This window comes from Marmota flaviventris, chromosome 8 (assembly GCF_047511675.1).
Source record: "Marmota flaviventris isolate mMarFla1 chromosome 8, mMarFla1.hap1, whole genome shotgun sequence".
NCBI classification, from domain to species: domain Eukaryota; kingdom Metazoa; phylum Chordata; class Mammalia; order Rodentia; family Sciuridae; genus Marmota; species Marmota flaviventris.
In genome coordinates this window covers 3,895,788-3,912,499 of record NC_092505.1, presented here as the reverse complement: position 1 = coordinate 3,912,499, position 16,712 = coordinate 3,895,788, and the positions used below count along the sequence as shown (strand labels likewise).

The 16,712-nt window shown below is 52.0% G+C and overlaps 1 protein-coding gene and 1 long non-coding RNA gene across 2 annotated transcripts in view; one reads left to right on the top strand and one right to left on the bottom strand.

The window, feature by feature from the left end:
• The window catches only part of Fam3b (FAM3 metabolism regulating signaling molecule B), a 43,680-nt gene extending 34,304 nt beyond the window's left edge, over nt 1-9,376 (bottom strand). Inside the window, exon 1 of the mRNA XM_027929009.2 lies at nt 9,307-9,376. Within this exon, the coding sequence (XP_027784810.2) occupies nt 9,307-9,367 (61 nt within the window). The 5' untranslated portion in view covers nt 9,368-9,376. The remainder of the gene's footprint in view (nt 1-9,306) is intronic.
• Nucleotides 9,377-9,448: 72 nt separating this feature from the next.
• On the top strand, nt 9,449-12,115 carry LOC114087749 (uncharacterized). Its single transcript, XR_003581886.2, has 2 exons — nt 9,449-9,680; nt 11,850-12,115. It is a non-coding gene; the product is annotated as an uncharacterized lncRNA (long non-coding RNA).
• Nucleotides 12,116-16,712: the final 4,597 nt, after the last annotated feature.

Here is a 16,712-nt window from a genome sequence, read left to right as displayed (position 1 = left end):
GGGAGGGAAAGCATCTCCCCCTTCCCCTCTCAGACCTCGTGGGAATGCACTCAGAGATGGCACTGGGGTCAGGGAGCAATTTTCTGAATTTGATGGTTTGAGGAACGGGCCTGTGATTCTCCCCAGCAGCTGCAGAGCTGTGCAATCCCTTGAGGGCAGCGGGCTTTGTTTCCCCACATCCTGGCCCACACCTTCTCCCCTTCAGGCGTCCAGTGGGATGGAGGTGAGGAGTGCCTCTTCACAGACTAGACTGCATTTCCCTAAAGACTGGCTGAACCTCTTTTCATATGCTGGCTGGACATTCATTTCTATGAGATCTTTAGAGAGACAGAGCTCATTCCAGCCCATTTTAAAACCGGGTTTACTTTTTGTGGCTGTTGAGTTGCAGGAATCTTTGCACATACTGGACACCAACTCCCCATCAGACCATGCTGGTGACTGTCCCCTCCCACTCTGGGGGCTGCCCGCTCACTCGCTAGTGAGCCCTGCAGTGCACACAGGCTGTACAGTGACATGGGGCCCCTCTAGTTCTGTTTCTGCTGCCTGTGTTTTTTGGCATCACATCCAAGAAACAACTGCCAAACCCAACATCCTGAAGTTTTTCCTCGATGCCCTCCTCTCAGTAGTTCCAAGTCTTACACGTCGATGTTTAATCCATTTTGTGTTGACGTTTGCCTTTGGAATAAGGAAACAGTACAACTCCGTACTCGTGCACACGGGTCCCACTTTCCCGGCACTGTTTGCTGGGGTGACCTTCTGCCACTGAGGGTCCCTGGCTCCTGGGAACCACAGGCCAGGGTTTGTCTCTGACCTCTCCACTCTATCCCACCCATCGACATGTCCATCCTTGCGCCAGTTACACACTTCTTTTGACCACTGTAATTTTGTAATAAATTTTGAAAGCAGGGCACACGATCCTCCAGCTTTGATCTTCTTTCTCAAGATCATTTCATTTATTTGGCATCCCTTGGGGAATTCACCTGTTTACAATGGATTTTTATATTTCGGGGGCGGGGGATTTCCAGACCACAAACGCAGATGTCTTTCCTTTCACCTGTGTCCTCTGTAATTTCCTCGAGAATGTTTTCTCCTTTTCACCTGCTCCGCTCAGCGAGGGTCATATTCATTCTGCTTCAGTGATCCTGTGCCCAGAGCCTGTTCCCCATTCTCACAAGGTCCACGGCAAACTCTTCCTCAAGTTTAACTTAGCAAACTCCTATGGCCTTTAAAAAATATGATATAAGTCACATTTCTGGGGACTCTAACTAAGGACATCTGTTTTAAAAGCGGAAATGCTATGACCGAGGGTGTAGCTCAGTGACAGAGCCCTTGCCTGCTGGTGTATGTGAAGCCCTGGGCTCAATCTCTAGCACTGAAAAAAAAAAAAAGGAAATGCTGTGTACACTCAGACGGGTGAGGAGTGTAAAGAAACCTGTAGTCAATAAAGGCGGACAGACTGGTGACATAAATAGTGTCTAATCAGTGGAAACTTTACTCAGGAGCTCATAAAGTAATACGTATCAAGATTACTTGTAATGTATAGGGGAAGGTAAATGCAATTAAGTGAAAAGGTACAGATAAAAGCAGACACTTATGTGCACAAAGAGTGGAAAGAAACACAAAAACAAAATAAAACAACAACAACAACAAAAAAAAACTCTTGCACTTCCCAGAGTATCCATGATATTTTTTAAATGAAAAAAAATAAGTGTCTATGTGTTGGGGGTTTCATCACTGTGACAAATACTCCACTGATGGAGAGAAGAGACTGACTCTGGCTCCTGGCTTCAGAGGTTCAGTGCATGGTCAGGGGCCCACTGTCTCTTGGGCCCGTGGTGAGGCAGACATGATGGCGCACGTATGGCACAGGAGGTGCTCACCTCCTGGTAGTTGAGAAGTGAGAGTCCCCAAACCCTCTACAGGGCACGTCCCCAATAACCTAACATTCTCCCACCAGGTCCCACCTCCTAAAGGTTCCCCTGCCTCCCAAGAGTGCCCCAACCTGGCCACCGAGCCCTTGACACGTACGTCTTTGGGGCACATTCAAGATTCAGACTATAGCAGTGCTCTGAAGAGTCCTATGTGCTGCTTCCAACCCACCCTGCCCCTGGGCCCTGGCTCTCTCTTCTTCCAAGAGCACCTTGCCCTGCCAAGCCTATTTCAGTGGATTCAACAAACTGTCACTCTGCCCAAGTCCTAGGCTCCAAGCCCCAGAGTTCCCTCCCCAGACACAGCCAGGTACGAGCATCCCTTTGCGCCCTCAGAGCTGTCTCCGTGCCTGTAGCCCACATCCATGATCCAGTCATTTGGTCCCATGCTCACGACCTCAGGTATACCCCAGGCCCCGACAACCAACACGTGCCCCGTCTCATTGGGAGGCTGGGACCTCAACACATTAATTTGGGAGGCAAGGCAGGAGGGACACAACTCCGTCCCAGCAGGATGCCTTGGAAGCCGCCCTTGATTCTGGCTAAACCCACGCACACCCATTTCCCTCCCTGTTTCCCCAGGAGGTGCCTTGCAGCTAGCTGCACGTCCAGTGTCCATGGCATCCCAGTCAGCACACACAGACTTTCCTTGCTCTTAACTTCTACGTTCTATTGTTGAGATATACCACGATTCTTTAAACAGGGCACCAAGAGACATTTTTGCTTATATTTGGTTTTCTTCAATGTAAACAATGCTGCAATGAACACCTTTGGGCATCACCTTGGCATAAACCTGGGGCAGATGTAGAATAAATAATAAGAAGTGAATGACTAAATCCAAGTGTGTGTGCACTCTGGATTTTAATTAATATTTCCCCTCCAGAGCAGTTAACCACTTCCCTCCCTAACCAGCAGCCTGAGAACTTCGCATTGGCCTAGACTTCTGGAAACTGTACTTAGAAATCTTCTTCACACAACTGGGGAGATGTATTAAGTGTTTACAAACAGCTCAGCCCTCTGAACAGTGAGGTGAACGTCACCAAGTCCATCAGCTAGAGAGCCTTTTGGACTGTGCTCTCCAGTTCACTAACTACCTGTTCAGCTGTGTCTAATCTGCTGTCAAACCTGTGCTCCAAGTTGTTGTCGTCATTATATCTATAAATTCTAGAAATTCTACTTGGTACTTCTTCAAAACTACTATGGTACTTTATATATATAATAAATATATATATATATATATTTTATATATATATGATTTTGTTTCCTATGACAGTCATCATCATCCAGCCAGCTAACAGCATGTGTCTGAAAGTTCTAGCAGGTCTGAAGGCTCTGCCAACTTCCTCCTCTCCCAGCCCAAGGTTTCCTGCTTGACCAGTAGTGTGCTGCTATGGGGAAATGTCAGGCTGGGTGGCTCGCACAGCCCACAGCCACTTTTCACTGTCCTGGACACTGGATATCCCAGGCCCCAGCTAGTGAGGGCTTTTTGTGATTTGTAGATTTCTGTCTTCTCAATGTGTGGTGGAGAGAGCGCAGAAGCAAGCTCTATGGTGCTCTAGTTACAAGGACACTAATCCAGTGTTCAGTCCCCATGCTCACGGCTGCAGGAAAGCTTAATGACCCCAGGCCCTGTCAACAAACACTCTGCACCTCTCACTGGGAGGCCGGGGCCCCAACACATTAATTTGGGAGGCAAGGCGGGAGGGACAGAATTCAGTCCACAGCAGGATGTCTTGGAAGCCACCCTTGATTCTAGCTGAACACCACACACAAGCCAAAGCCCACCAACAGGAAAATGGATGAACAAACTTTGGTGTACGATGGAATACCACCCAGCAGCAAGAGAAGAGCCCAGGGCATGCAGGCTGTTCCGCCGGATCACAGACACGCCCCACTGGGTCTGGATGAACTTCAAGAGCATATCAGAACAGCGCCTAGCAGGGAGGAGTGAGGAGCCTCCCAAGGCCAGGGAGCTCTTTATCTTCATCCTGGCTGTGAGTCCTCCCGAATCCTACAGTTAGAGGGCTGGATCTGCTCAGAGTTGGTGTTATCTATGGCATGTAATTATACTGCAATAAATCACGCTATCAAGTGGGGAGCTGAACAGCAGGTCACTGGGTCACGAGGGCACACTCACAGCTGGGGCCAGTGCAGCTGAAGCACCATCAGACCTAGGGTGTACTCAGGAGGCCTGGTCTTAGCCCTGGCTGCTGCACCTGCAGGCTGTCTCCACCCGCCCCCCACCCCCCAGCAGGGCAGGGAGAAACAGCCCCACCGCAACCTAGATGCCCTTCCTACTCCACTCCACCCTGCCCACCCCAGAAGGCCTCCCCAGCTCGACTCGACTCTGTCAATCCCACGGCAACCTCAGGTGGACAGTCCACACCACCTTGGCACGTGGTTATCTCTGTGGGGGGTACACAAGTTGCTCCCCAGGACAGCTAGATGTAGTCATTACTCACACGCACTCCCCAGAACAGTGAGTGGAGACATCTCTCACACACACACAAGGAATCCAGAGGGTGTTCTGCTGCTCTGAGTTCTGTGTGGTGTCTTTGTGTGCCTTTCCCCAGTGTCACATACTAAACCCCACAGGCTCCTTTTCTCCTGAAGTTCTGGGATCAGTATCCTCTCACGGGCTGTGCATTCAGGACCACTCCCTTCAAACCGCAGACCTGCAGGGGTCCCAGTGTGCCCCTCCAGCCCTCTGGGGAGCTCCCAGGGCCTGCTGCCTTCCCACCCTTCTCAGGACCGGCAGGCAGTTTCTGCTGTACGCTGGGCAGGTCTGAAGACTCGGTGGCCCTCATTTTCCAAATGACGGATTATAATATAGAATTGTGCAGGGTCAAAACTGTCCCACCAAAGTGCCAAGTACAAGAACACACTGAACATGACAAAGTTCAAAAATTCATTTTCAGATTCTATGCGAAAATGAACCTTATATAATCTATCACTTTGTTTCGTTGGCTTTTTCACTGCTGTGACTAAAAGACCCGACCAGAATAACTGGAGAGAAGGAAAAGTTTATTTGAGGACTCAGTCTATAGAGAGAGAGCAAGCTCCATTCCTCTGGGCTCGAGGTGAGGCAGAACATCATGGTGGAATTGTGTGGCAGAGGGAGTTGGCTCACATGATGATCAGAAGGAGAGAGAGAGAGAGAGAGAGAGAGAGAGAGAGGAGAGAGAGAGAGAGACTCCACTCACCAGACACAAAATATATACCCCAAAGGCACGTCCCCAGTGCCCACCCCTCTAGCTACACCCTACCCGCCTTCAGCTACCACTCCCTTAATCCTGTCAGGAGATTTGTTTTTCATGAAAATATCACCACCAACATCCAATGGGTATATTATTGCTCTTTTTAAATAAATCTACAAGTATACGTTTTTCTAATTTCTCACTTTTAACTTCTGGTACGATGAGCATCAATAGCTAGAACCAGAACAGAATGAAGCAGCACGTAATGCACAACAGCTCACTGTCCTCAAGCCCTTCAGGTGCGTCAGGGCTCCTGAGGTCACAGCATGAGAACCACTGGCTCAGACTGCGCTGGAACACCGAGCAGACGTCCTGCAGACCAGAGGCACCCAGGGGCCACCTGGAGGCAGACACCGGGCTTCACTCCAGTTTCCAGGCCACACTATGGACCTGGAACAACACACTCAACACTCCTGAATCTAGGTTTACTCATTACTTATTTATTTCTGTGTGGGATGGGAATAGTATCTTTTTCAAGATAGTTAAGATGCAATGGGATGACACTTGGACGCACCGGCACAACTAGGAGGCTCCACTGCTGTTCCTGACATCGGCCACCTGTGCTCTGAGGCTCTAGGCACCATGTCGACATCTGTGTGACCAGCCGTAAGGAAAGCCAAATCTCTGGGTGCATGCTGGGAACAGGATGGGGAAAGGGCTGATTCTTCTGAGCTTGCCCAACCTTGCAGGCAGCCCAGGTTCATCTTTTTGGGGGCCCGGAATCCCAGACAGTAGCTTGGTGGAAGATACCGGTCCTACTTCAATTCCACAGGCCAAAGGCTGACTTAGCACCGACCAGATACCATGCACTGCGTAAGGCCCAGAGGCACCCCATGAACAGGACTGTGCAAAGATGTGGGAGGTGAGGCAGCGGCACACGGGTCCCAGGGAGGCTTGACCTTCAGACAGGCACAACATCTGTGGAGTGGAGCATAGGCAGGGACCCCAAAGGCCCTCAGCATGGGGTCAGGTGGTGCCAGAGAGAGGCACGGGCGTTGCTAGGGGTGGAGAGGAGGGTCCCACTGTAAGCACAGCATGAGGAGCTAGGGGTGGTGGCGAGGACAGAGAGGAGACCACGCCTTGGAGTAAGATGAGGGAGGGAAGAGAGAAGGAGCCCGCGGCTGGGAAGGCTGGGTGGGCACCGCCAGCTCCTGCCCCTTGTCATCACGGTCAACAGCTTTCTCACAGCATCACCCGCTGGAGGGGAAACTCAGGAGCCTGTGCGCTTGGCTTGGCAGGAAGCCCAGACCTACCCTAGAATCTCTGTGGTAACAGGCCCAGAAGAAGCTGTCCAAAGTGTACTGGCAGCTGAAACTCAGCTGTTCTGCCCTTCTTTGGACTGGAAGATGGACAGCTGCCATTTGGGGCTACTCCAAGTCTCTATGCCTGATGATGCAGCCTGTGGACACAGGCACGGCTCTCAGGGGAGTCTGCCAGGCCAGCGGCCTAAGCTGTGTGCTGAAGCATCTAGTCTTGACCCCACAACCTGCAAGTCTCCTGAAGGTGCTGAGGTATCTGTGAAGAAAATCCATGGTGACTCTGAGGCTTTCATTTGGAAAATGTCATCTGCAGAAGCCAAGTACTGGGTCATGCCCTCAGCTGTGGAATCTACCTGGCAATGGATGAGTGACATTTGGAGGAGCACAAACATTTTTGGACTATTTGACTTCTTGCTACTGGAGTTGTCTTGTACCCTGCTGCTCCAAAGGTTCTTGTGGGCTTTCTCCACCACAGAGTTGCTCATGGCCGGTGTGGTGGGACTAGGAGCTTAATCCACACAGGACTGAAGCAGAATTCAAGGTGGGCCTGGAAGAGGCTGTTGCCTATGGGATGACTCATCTGTGGGGAGGATGGCACCCAATTGTCATGAACCTGACTGTCACAGAAGTGAGGGCACAACTCCAAGAGGAGGCTGAACATCTGTCGTCCATTTAGAGAACAGTAAAGACGTTTTGGCCAAGAGCAGGATGTCAAGCAGCACCGCAGTACACCAGGTCACAGGTGTGGCTGCACCTGCAGGCAGAGCAGCGGGGCTCTCCAGTCACCCACTGTCACATTTAGGCAAACGATGTACACAGGGTCCCTTAGTAACCCAAGGCCACTTGCCTGACCCTGCTTCAGTGTCCCAGGTCCAGGAGCCACACTTCATGGCTCGTTTCATGAAGCTGAATCCACATTGAGAAGTCACCAGGTCCTCAATGGACAAGGAAGGGTCTGTGCTTCCGTTGCTTCCCAGAGTCCGGGCGGTCCCAACTCTACTCCTCCTCCTTGTTTTCACACTCCTTCGAGCTGAGGACCTTCGCTGTTGGTTTGCACCTTGTCTGGGACACATCACGTGAAAAGACCCAAACAACCAGAACACCAACAGCACACGCCTGTCCTCTGCTGCTGCTGGCACTCTTCACGAGCCACCCTTGTGAGGCTCTGCAGAGGCGGAACAGGAAGCTGCAGGCAGGCCCAGACCTCCCTTTTGGCCCCTCAGCAGCTGGGTGGTCTGGGGCCAGCTGTTTAACTCTCTGAGCCTGGCTTCTGTAGACAAGGAATGAGGCCCACCTCCGAGGACAGAGAATGGCTGTGCTGATTGAGAGAACAACACTGGATGAAAACAGGAAGCCACGAACGGTCACTATTACTAGAATTAATTCACAGGGCTGGGGATGGAACCCAGCCATTTCCATTTTCTTAAATTTTAAGACATTCTTGCTAAGTTGCCCAAGCTGGCCTTGAACTTGCAATTTCCCTGCCTCTTGAGTAACTGGAGGAGAGGGCAATGTTTCTTACAGGTTAATCCTTTGAAAAACAAAACAGAAAAGATCCTGACAATATGTGTAAGAGTCTGAAGGGGAGGAATTAAAAAACACCTCTGGAACTCGATGTGATATGTGGTTCCCATGTTGGGCTGCATTCAATATGGCAGAACTGCTACTGCCTTGACTGACCACAAATCCTCACTGCACAAGCCAAGGGCATACTGCTTGGACTCCATGGCCATCCAACACTAGCCCCATTTTCTTTCCTGCTGCCCTTTAAGGTATCTGAAAGCACCCCACTCTGGTGCTCAGCCTGCAGAGGCCTGCCCTGCCTGGGGTAGGGTCCCAGGGGATCTCAGTTCCATTGACTCTGGCTGGGAAACGTGTTTTTAAATCATTTCCTTCCCAAATTGACAGAGAACTGAAAATGCAACGGTGCATAAAAGGAGGAAATGTGCTGCTGTGGATGCCACCCCCTCTGTGCCCTCCCAGGCGTCCCCCTCACCTGGAGCCACCTGAGCCCGACTCCTGAACCCTGCCTGTGCCTGCCGCCAGGCTGTGCTGATGCCTCTGGCTTCCTGCCTTCATTCTCCCTCTCGGCTTTGACAGCCCTCCCTGCACTGGTTTTCCTTAACAGCACAACTGGCCTCCCTCCCTGTCACTTCTCTCCACATGTCCTCAACCTGCTCCCAGGGAGCCCTTCTACCGGCCCCAGGTGAAAACCTGAGATGCTGTCCAATGTTTTCAGGAGAAAGCACAGGGACCCAATCTCCAGAAGCTCACTCCTCCCCTGTGGAAGGTTCTGGAATCCTCTCCCAGGAACGTCGTTCTCTGTGGCCCAGGCTGCGTCAGGGTCTACTCCAAGGTGTCCCATGGGCCACCATTACAGACTGAACAAGGCAGGTCTTGGGCAAGGCTTCAGCTGGGGCACTCTTCTGGCCCCTCTGGGATGGGTGTAGAGTGGCAAGGGTTTGAATCAGAAGGACCTGGAGAGAGACTGGGGTCCCCTGTGGAGTGCAGAGACTTCTGGAAAGCCAGCCAAGGTGACAGCGGGCTCCTCGCAGGTCTCAGCACGAGGTGCCACGCGCCTGCGCATCTCCCAAGGCATCTCCCACTGTAGCCCTGCCCCTGTTCCCCTGCACGTCACCCTGTCCCCACAGCCTCCACCCCACCCCACCCTCCTCGCACCCATCCCGCCTCACCCACGCCATACCCCAAGCTCCACCCTTGTCCCCTCCGCACCCTCTTTGCACCCATCCCGCCCCACCCCATCTCCCACTTCCCGCACCCGCCCCACTGCATCCTCCTTACTCCATGCAGACCCACCCCGCATCCCCACGCCACCGCACCCGATTCCCGGCGCCAGCTCACCTGGTCCGCGCCTCCCGGCTCTGCGCGAGGGGGGAAGCTGGCGCCGCCGGGTCCCCGCCATGCGCTCCGGGCCTCCGCGCCTCCGCCGGCCACACCCTCCGCGGCGGCCCCGCCCCCGGCTACGCGCCGCGTCCTTCCCGACCGTCTGCCTCCCCGTCTTCCCTGGGCGCCCCTCCCCGGCCCCGTGCCGCACGCATGCTTCCTGCCTTTCCCGCGTCGGTCCCCCCGCGTCCCGTGGGGTGTCACTCTCTGCCCGCGGCGCCCCCACCCCCACCCCACGCCTCGGCTTCTCCACGCGTCCCGGGCGCAGCACGCAGGGCTTTCCCCTCTGGTCTGGGGGCATCCGCTACCCAGGCTTTGCACCACGGACCCAGGTGAGGCCTTCCCATGTGTCCACCCTGCCTCCAGGTCACCTGCCGGGACTTCCCATAGGGAAGTAGCGCAAGGGTGAGAGCTCCTGTGATTAGGGCTGCCGCTCACCCCGCTGCTTTGGGCCCTATGTGACCCTCTGGACCCGAGGCCTGTGCAGTGCGCTGGAAATCAGAGGTCACCCTGGCGCCTCCCTGAAGCCAGGGCTCTGCTTCTCACTGATGCCCTCAGCTCCTTTGTAGTCACTCGTTAAAAACCAAAATACTAAAAAAGCTAAGTCTTGGCTGAGCCTCTTTAAAAATTAATGTACGTATCATGGTGTTTCTGTGAAAATGCTCTTGGCTTTATTTCCTCCTGAAAGCAAACTGGCCCAGGACTGATCACACAAACACCAAGAGCAAAGGCAAAAGCAGATTTATTGTCAGGAAACTGTCAGGCTGCCTCCCGAGGAAAAAGAGCAGCAGCAACTCCTCCTGGATTGTTAGCTGTAATAAGTGAAATCAAGGCGTTGCCCTAGGGGTGGGGTAGCCCTTGTGATTGGCATAGTAAGCATCACCTGATATCGTGGAGCGCAAGTTCTTTCTTAAGAACAGTATTCATAAAGTGAGGGTGGGGGAAAGGAAGCTGGTTGTAGTTATGCCAACACCTCCCATCCCCTCTGCCTCACTTCCTGTCCTTGTTACACAGTGGGGTTGGGAGCACTGGGCAGCAGTCTCTGCTGGCCTGCGGGATGGGAAGCAGGCTCTGCTCTGCCATTTGCACCCAGGGATTAGGATATGCTGAACAAACGCCTGGGAGCACAGTCGCCTTGGAGTGTTTTCCCTTTCACTGCAGTGATGATCCAAACCCAGAGTAGGAGAACCTTCAGGAGCTGGACAGAGGCCTGTGGAGAGCAGGCAGTGGCCTTCTGGGTGTCTTTCCATAAGGTATCAACAGTTTTCAGGCTGTGCCCAACCCAAGTCACTGAACTTGATAAAGCAGTAGTTTGCTACTCCATTCTGAGTGCCAGTGCTGGGGTGGAAGTCTCTGTGCCTTGTCGGTACAAGTGAACAGCCATCATCTGCTTGGCACAACCAGAAGGCACAAACGGATAAATTAATTGTGCTAATAGAAATGGCCACCTGTGAACTTCTCAAATTAAATCAGAAGCAAAGCTACATGGGCTTATCAACCCCATATCAGAAAAGCCAGGTTCATAAGGTCAGCAAACACACCAGACCTTCAAATGAAGCAGCGCCCTCACCTGAGACCCAGACAAGGAGGAGCACCTGAGGCTGCCTAGGTGGCACACACCAATCTGTCATGACAGCATCCGAACCACCTCACAGGATGGACAGGGGAGGAACCTCTGACTCTTGGTCCCCGGGTTTCAGCTCAGCCCCATCTCCCTGCTTTGGCCCACTTTGAAAATGCCTGCCAGCTGGACCCTGGCAGAGAATAAATTTCTTGCTGGGACATTCTGTTCCCTGACAAATTCTTTGGTTGGTTCATAATCCTGTCAGGCCACCTGCAGTGACTCTTTGGCATTTGTATCTGCCTTAGCCCTGTGGCCACCTTAACCTTTCCTTCTATAACCTATATGTATGTCCTATGTAGATACAGGTGTGTAAAACGTGTGACGTGACTGGAGTGGTTCAGGTGTTAGTAAAAGTACGCAGTGCGTTGCAGTGGTGAGGGTGATGTAGCTTGGGAATTGGTTGTTATTCAGTAAATTCTGACGAGGTAGAAAGACGAATGTTTGGTCCTGGTTAATAGAACAGCTGCTGTCCTGACAAGCCCCTGTTGGAGTCTGCCCTCCAGCCACCTAGCCGCATGCAGTGGGTGCTTCCACTCCCTTGGGCTTTGTATATGTTGTGTCTTTGAAGTTCTGGTCTTTGGGGACCTCAAAGTGGATTCCACTGGTACCAGCAATAAACCAATATTTGGGGTACAAATATTTTTTTTTTCATAAACCAACGTTCTTGGTCCTGACTAGTGATTGTTGTTGAAGTTCAGGCCCCAGGGTACAGATCAGGCTCAGGAAGAGCGTTGGATACCATACCTCCCACTACCAGGCCACTGGCCTGGCGGGAAAGGCATGTGGCAGCTCAGGCTTTGACAGGAGAAAATGGTTTTGTGAAAGAAAAATGTTTAACTCCTCTCTTCTCATGGCTTGTTCTCACCTCACTGTGCAGAACCCAGGGACAGGTGCCTGATGGGAATGGCCACCTGGCTCCTTGCTATGCTGCATCACACCAGTCCCGCAGGAACCGGCCCTGTGTTGTTCTTACCATGGAAACATCTGGAGGTGATCAGAAAGGCTGCGCTTCCTCCTCCACCTGAATCAGAGGCAGCGGGTGGACACACACACATGCTTCTTTTTTTTAAAAGGGACAAGAAAAATCTAAGAATCTACTCAATTAAAATGTCTGCCTTTTTTCTGGGGAGAGAAACAAACAAAGACTTTGCTTTTTCATTGAATCTGGTCAGCCTGGTCCTTCTCTTCCCTCTCTTCCTCCCCTCCCTCCTTCAATGCCATGAGTGGTCAGGTGAATGACTGAATGAACACTTTACTTTGGGCCTGTGTCTTGAGACTCCAGTTGATAACCACAGCAACTCAGGGAGGTGGAATTGGAGTACCCTTTCTATAGCTGGGGCAGGCGGGATCTGAGAAGGGTTGTGAGGTGTTCAGGGTCTCACAAGTGCTGGGACTCAGACTGAGGGTGGCATGAGGGTCCCCACCATGGTGCGCCTTCTGGCCATTTCCACACTACATTAAAGTCTGTTCCCGTTATCTCCCACCTAAGAGCCTTGAGTTACTGCGTGCTAGAGCTCTGTAAGGCTCGTACCCTCCAGCTCCTAACATGGTGCTTACTGTGTAGCAAACTTTCAATGCATTTTGAAGGGAACAAATAAACTCTATGGAAAGCAATGGAATAACGTGAGGACCTCATTCGACTCCATCCCTCAGCTGTGTCACAGCATAATTGACAGTTGTATATAGTTAGAGTGCACAGTGCGATGTTTTGATATACCTTGTGAAATCACCGTGTCAAGCTCAGTAACATACCCATCACCTCGTGTATTTATTTTGGTGTGTATATAGAACACGTAAGATCTATTCTTTTACCAGTTTTCAGTGTAATGTGCTGTTATTAAGTGTAGTCGCTGTGCATAGAGTCGAACTCCAGAATTTATTCCTTTCATCCAGCTGAAACTTTGGGCCTTTTAATCCACATCTCCCCTTCTCTCTGCCCCTAGCTCTTGCCATCAACCCCCCTACTCTCTGCCTGTGTGGGTTTGACTGCCAGATTCTATGTGTCAGTAGATGATGGAGCGTTTATCTTGTGGACCTACTGTTATTTCTTGAGAAACCTCTGTGCTGTTTTTCTACAGTGGCTGTGATGACCTTTGATTTGAAGTTATAATTTCTAGGTTCCAATCTTAGCTCTGCTGCTTCTTTAGCTGACTCACTTAATTCTGCGCTCTTGCTTTTCGGACCCGTAACAGGAAGACCATGCTGATGACTCACTATCCACATCCATTATTTTGAAGAAGATGACATGGAAAAATCCAATGGTGACAGCGATGAGGAAGCATGAGTCACCTGGAAAGAGAGTGGATGAGACCCTCTGCTGTCTCCCAAGAACCAGGGCACAGCCACAGCCACAGTGCCCATGGGGAGAGGCCTGGAAACCCAGGTCCCCGCCAAGCAGGCCCCCTGGCCATTTGTCTTTAGGCTGCTTCACACTGGCTGCTGGTGTTAGCAAAGATCTGTGCTGTGTGATTGGAGAGACCATTAGAAGTCCCCAAATACCAATCCTCGGCCCCATCCCAGAATTCCCACTCTTAGTCAGTGCAAGTTGAGGCCATTGATTCTCAGCCAGCGTTGTACTTTGGAATCACAGGGCACAGCTAAAATGTGTGAAACCAGTGCTAACCTTGGAGATTGTGGCATTATTTGTGTAGGAGGGGCCCTAGCAATTGGCATCTTTCAGAGGACCCTAGTGCGTAGACAGAGTTAGATCCGTTGCATTGGTATGCAGATGCCTCCACCGGGCACATTGATATTTGGATCTGTCTGCCTGGTGCATGGTCAGAGGTTGAACAGCAGCCCTGGTCTCTGTCCACTAGATGGTCAGTGCCAATGCCCCAGTTGTGACCGTTAACAAAGTCACTAGGGAAAATTGCCCATCTGAGAACCACTGAAGGTGATAACAAAGGGTGGAGGAGAGAGGACGCCCTGACCCTTGATGCTCATGCAGTCCAGGACCAGCATGGCCGGAGCACTGGTCAGAACCGCAGAACACCCTGCCAGCACCCCACCTGACTTGTCATAGTAAAAAGACCTGGTGCTGCGTGTGCGTCACCACAGGGAGACTGCCATGCCACCAGGGCCGGCTGTTTTCCCTGTAAACATTATTTACAGGATTAGTTTATTATTAAAATGGTGATTCCCCTCTGAATCCAGAAAACCATGTAGACTGTCAACATGAGAAACCTTGGAGAGGTCAGCTGCTCCTTCCACACAGGACGGTGGTGATGGCTTGAAGCTGAGCTTGTGGGGTGAGCGGCCAGGTGAGAGGCTGAGGTGCACCTAGAGGGGTCTCACTGGGAGGGTGGGGGGGGTGGATGAGCAGAGCCCTGGACTGTCCTAGTCAGGGAGTGGGGCCAGCGAGTGGCTGCCATGCCAGAGACAGCTCTTCCCCACGTCCTGCCCTCGGGCTGGCCAGGCTTCTGCTATGTGAACCAGGGGCTGTCCTCAGTGGATTATGGGTAACACAGAAATGTGAGTCAGACAGACCAGACACACCCTTCAGGACGCAATTGGTGGCCATAGCCACTGCAGGACTGCAAGGCCACCACCCTGCTTCTGGATGAGACCAGTTCTGGAGTCCTCCAGCCGCCCTTGGGGATATCAAGGTTGACCTTAAGAAGAGGGAAGTCAGGGAGGGGGGCATTGTGGAAATGGGGCACAGCATTAGGGACTGAGCTGGTGGCCCTGTGCGCCGGAGTCAACCAACACCTCCCCTGCCCATGTCCCTGTCCCTTCTCTGCCTTGCCTGCCTCCATGGCTTTCACTGGGTGACTTGCTAGTGGGCTGCAGTGCTGTCTGTCCCCTCTGCTGGCTCCAAGGGCCATGAAGACAGGGTCTTTGACTCTGAATCCCCAGGGTGGCCTGGGCCACACTCCGGCCCCATAGTTATTTGTGGAGTGGCGAGTGAATGAGCGCACATGCAAGTAAGAATCTGGTTTATTGCAGTGATGACCGAAGGAACCACCTCTGACAGTTTGACCCATGCAAATTCACCTGCTTTTCCCAGTGCCTTGGAGTTTCCCCAGTGAAGACCAAGAGGCGTTCCCATTCTTGGGGGCTATTGCTCTGGACGGGATCGTTCTCTCTCTTTCAAAGACACCAAAACTCTGCTTGTGTGAAAACCTATTTCTCTGAGAGTTCAGCTTATCAAACAAACATGCTCATTCATAGTTCAGTCATTCATACGTCTGATTAAAGAGTTCTTTCCAAGTACTGACCATCTGCCAGGGGACATGCTAAGTGCTGGGGAAGGTAACCAGCACTGTGACTGTCACGTACACTGCCCATGGTCACAGGAGCTGGGGTTAACACCCCATGTTGACAGGGAGTATGGTCAGAGTGCCACCCCGCCCCCGTCAGAGATGTGCTCCCTGGGAGCCCACGAAGAGCAGGCCTGAGACTTGGCATCCGAGCCCCTTTGGAAGGGTGCAGAGACACGCATCATGGACAAAGCAGGTCGGGCTGCCCACATCAGGAATCCCGAGAGAGACGCTCCCAGGGAAAGACGGAGACGGGGGCCCTCCTCCTGGAGGGACAGGCGAGTTCATTCCAAGTGTCCTTCTGCTGGCACAGGTGGGAGCCTCAGCGGGCACGGGGACATGGGTGGGGAGAACAGCAGCTCTCTGGGAAAGAAGTCGACACGCTCTTGCTCAGTGTGTGTGACATGGGACACAGGAGGCTGGACACCTGAGGGATTTTCGGGAAGCAGGTTTATTGACTGCAGGGTTCAGAGGTGGCTCTTGCGTAAGAGTTCTTCTCAACGATGAGTGCAGAAATTCGTTGAACTTTACACCCAGTGTGTGGGGAAGGGGCTAGGAGGTTCACATGACAAGAGGGTTTCGTCCCATCCTCTCGACGACAGGGGATTCACAGTTTTTTCTGCAAACCTGGCATTTATAAACAGAGGAAGCTGCAAACCGGTGCCTTCTGCAGATTGTTGCTGAAAGCTAGTGTCCTGTGCCAAAAGCTCTCTGATAAGAAGAGGAAGTTACATGCCACAAATAGGGTGGGGGTCTGAACTCCAGGATCTGCTTATTATGGTAAGGTTTTCTGGGCCCGGGTCTCTGGCCTGCTTCATGTGATGCAGAAACAGATCTCAAGATACACACACATCCACACACCTAATTTGTTTACTGTCTGGAAACTGAAAAAGGTTTTACAAAGCTGCAGAAAACATAGGAAAACACTCACAAGCAGCCAGTCATGTTTTCTTCCAGGAACCAGTCACCATGCTGGATCCTGTGGTGACCATACCCACCGCCAGCTTCCCAGGAGGGTGCCAGTGGTCCGGGACCCCAGCCAGCACATCCACATCCTTAGGGTCCTGGCCTGGTGGAGATTTTCTTCCTACTTCAGGAGCACTGGGTGGCTTCCTGGAGGAGGTGAGGCCTGGCTGGCCTGGAGGAGGGGCATAGGGATGGGGTAGCATGAGAGGGAGGCTGGGGAAGGGCGGCACCTATACCTGGAGGAGGAGAGAAGAAGATGTAAAGGAAGGACCAGGAAATATTTTGATTTAAATTCCACATACTTTCTCAGGGCTGTTCTTCCCAAATTCTAGGAAATTTGTAAATCTTAATGTTGCCAAACAAATCACTTTTAGGATTAGTACCTTGAACTCAGTAAGGTAGCCCACCAACGAATAGGGGAAGCAAAGGGAGATAGGAGACTCTAAGACACCTCTAGTTTGGGGGACTTTCTAACATTATCTGCTCATCAGATAATGGAAACAACATCAGACCAA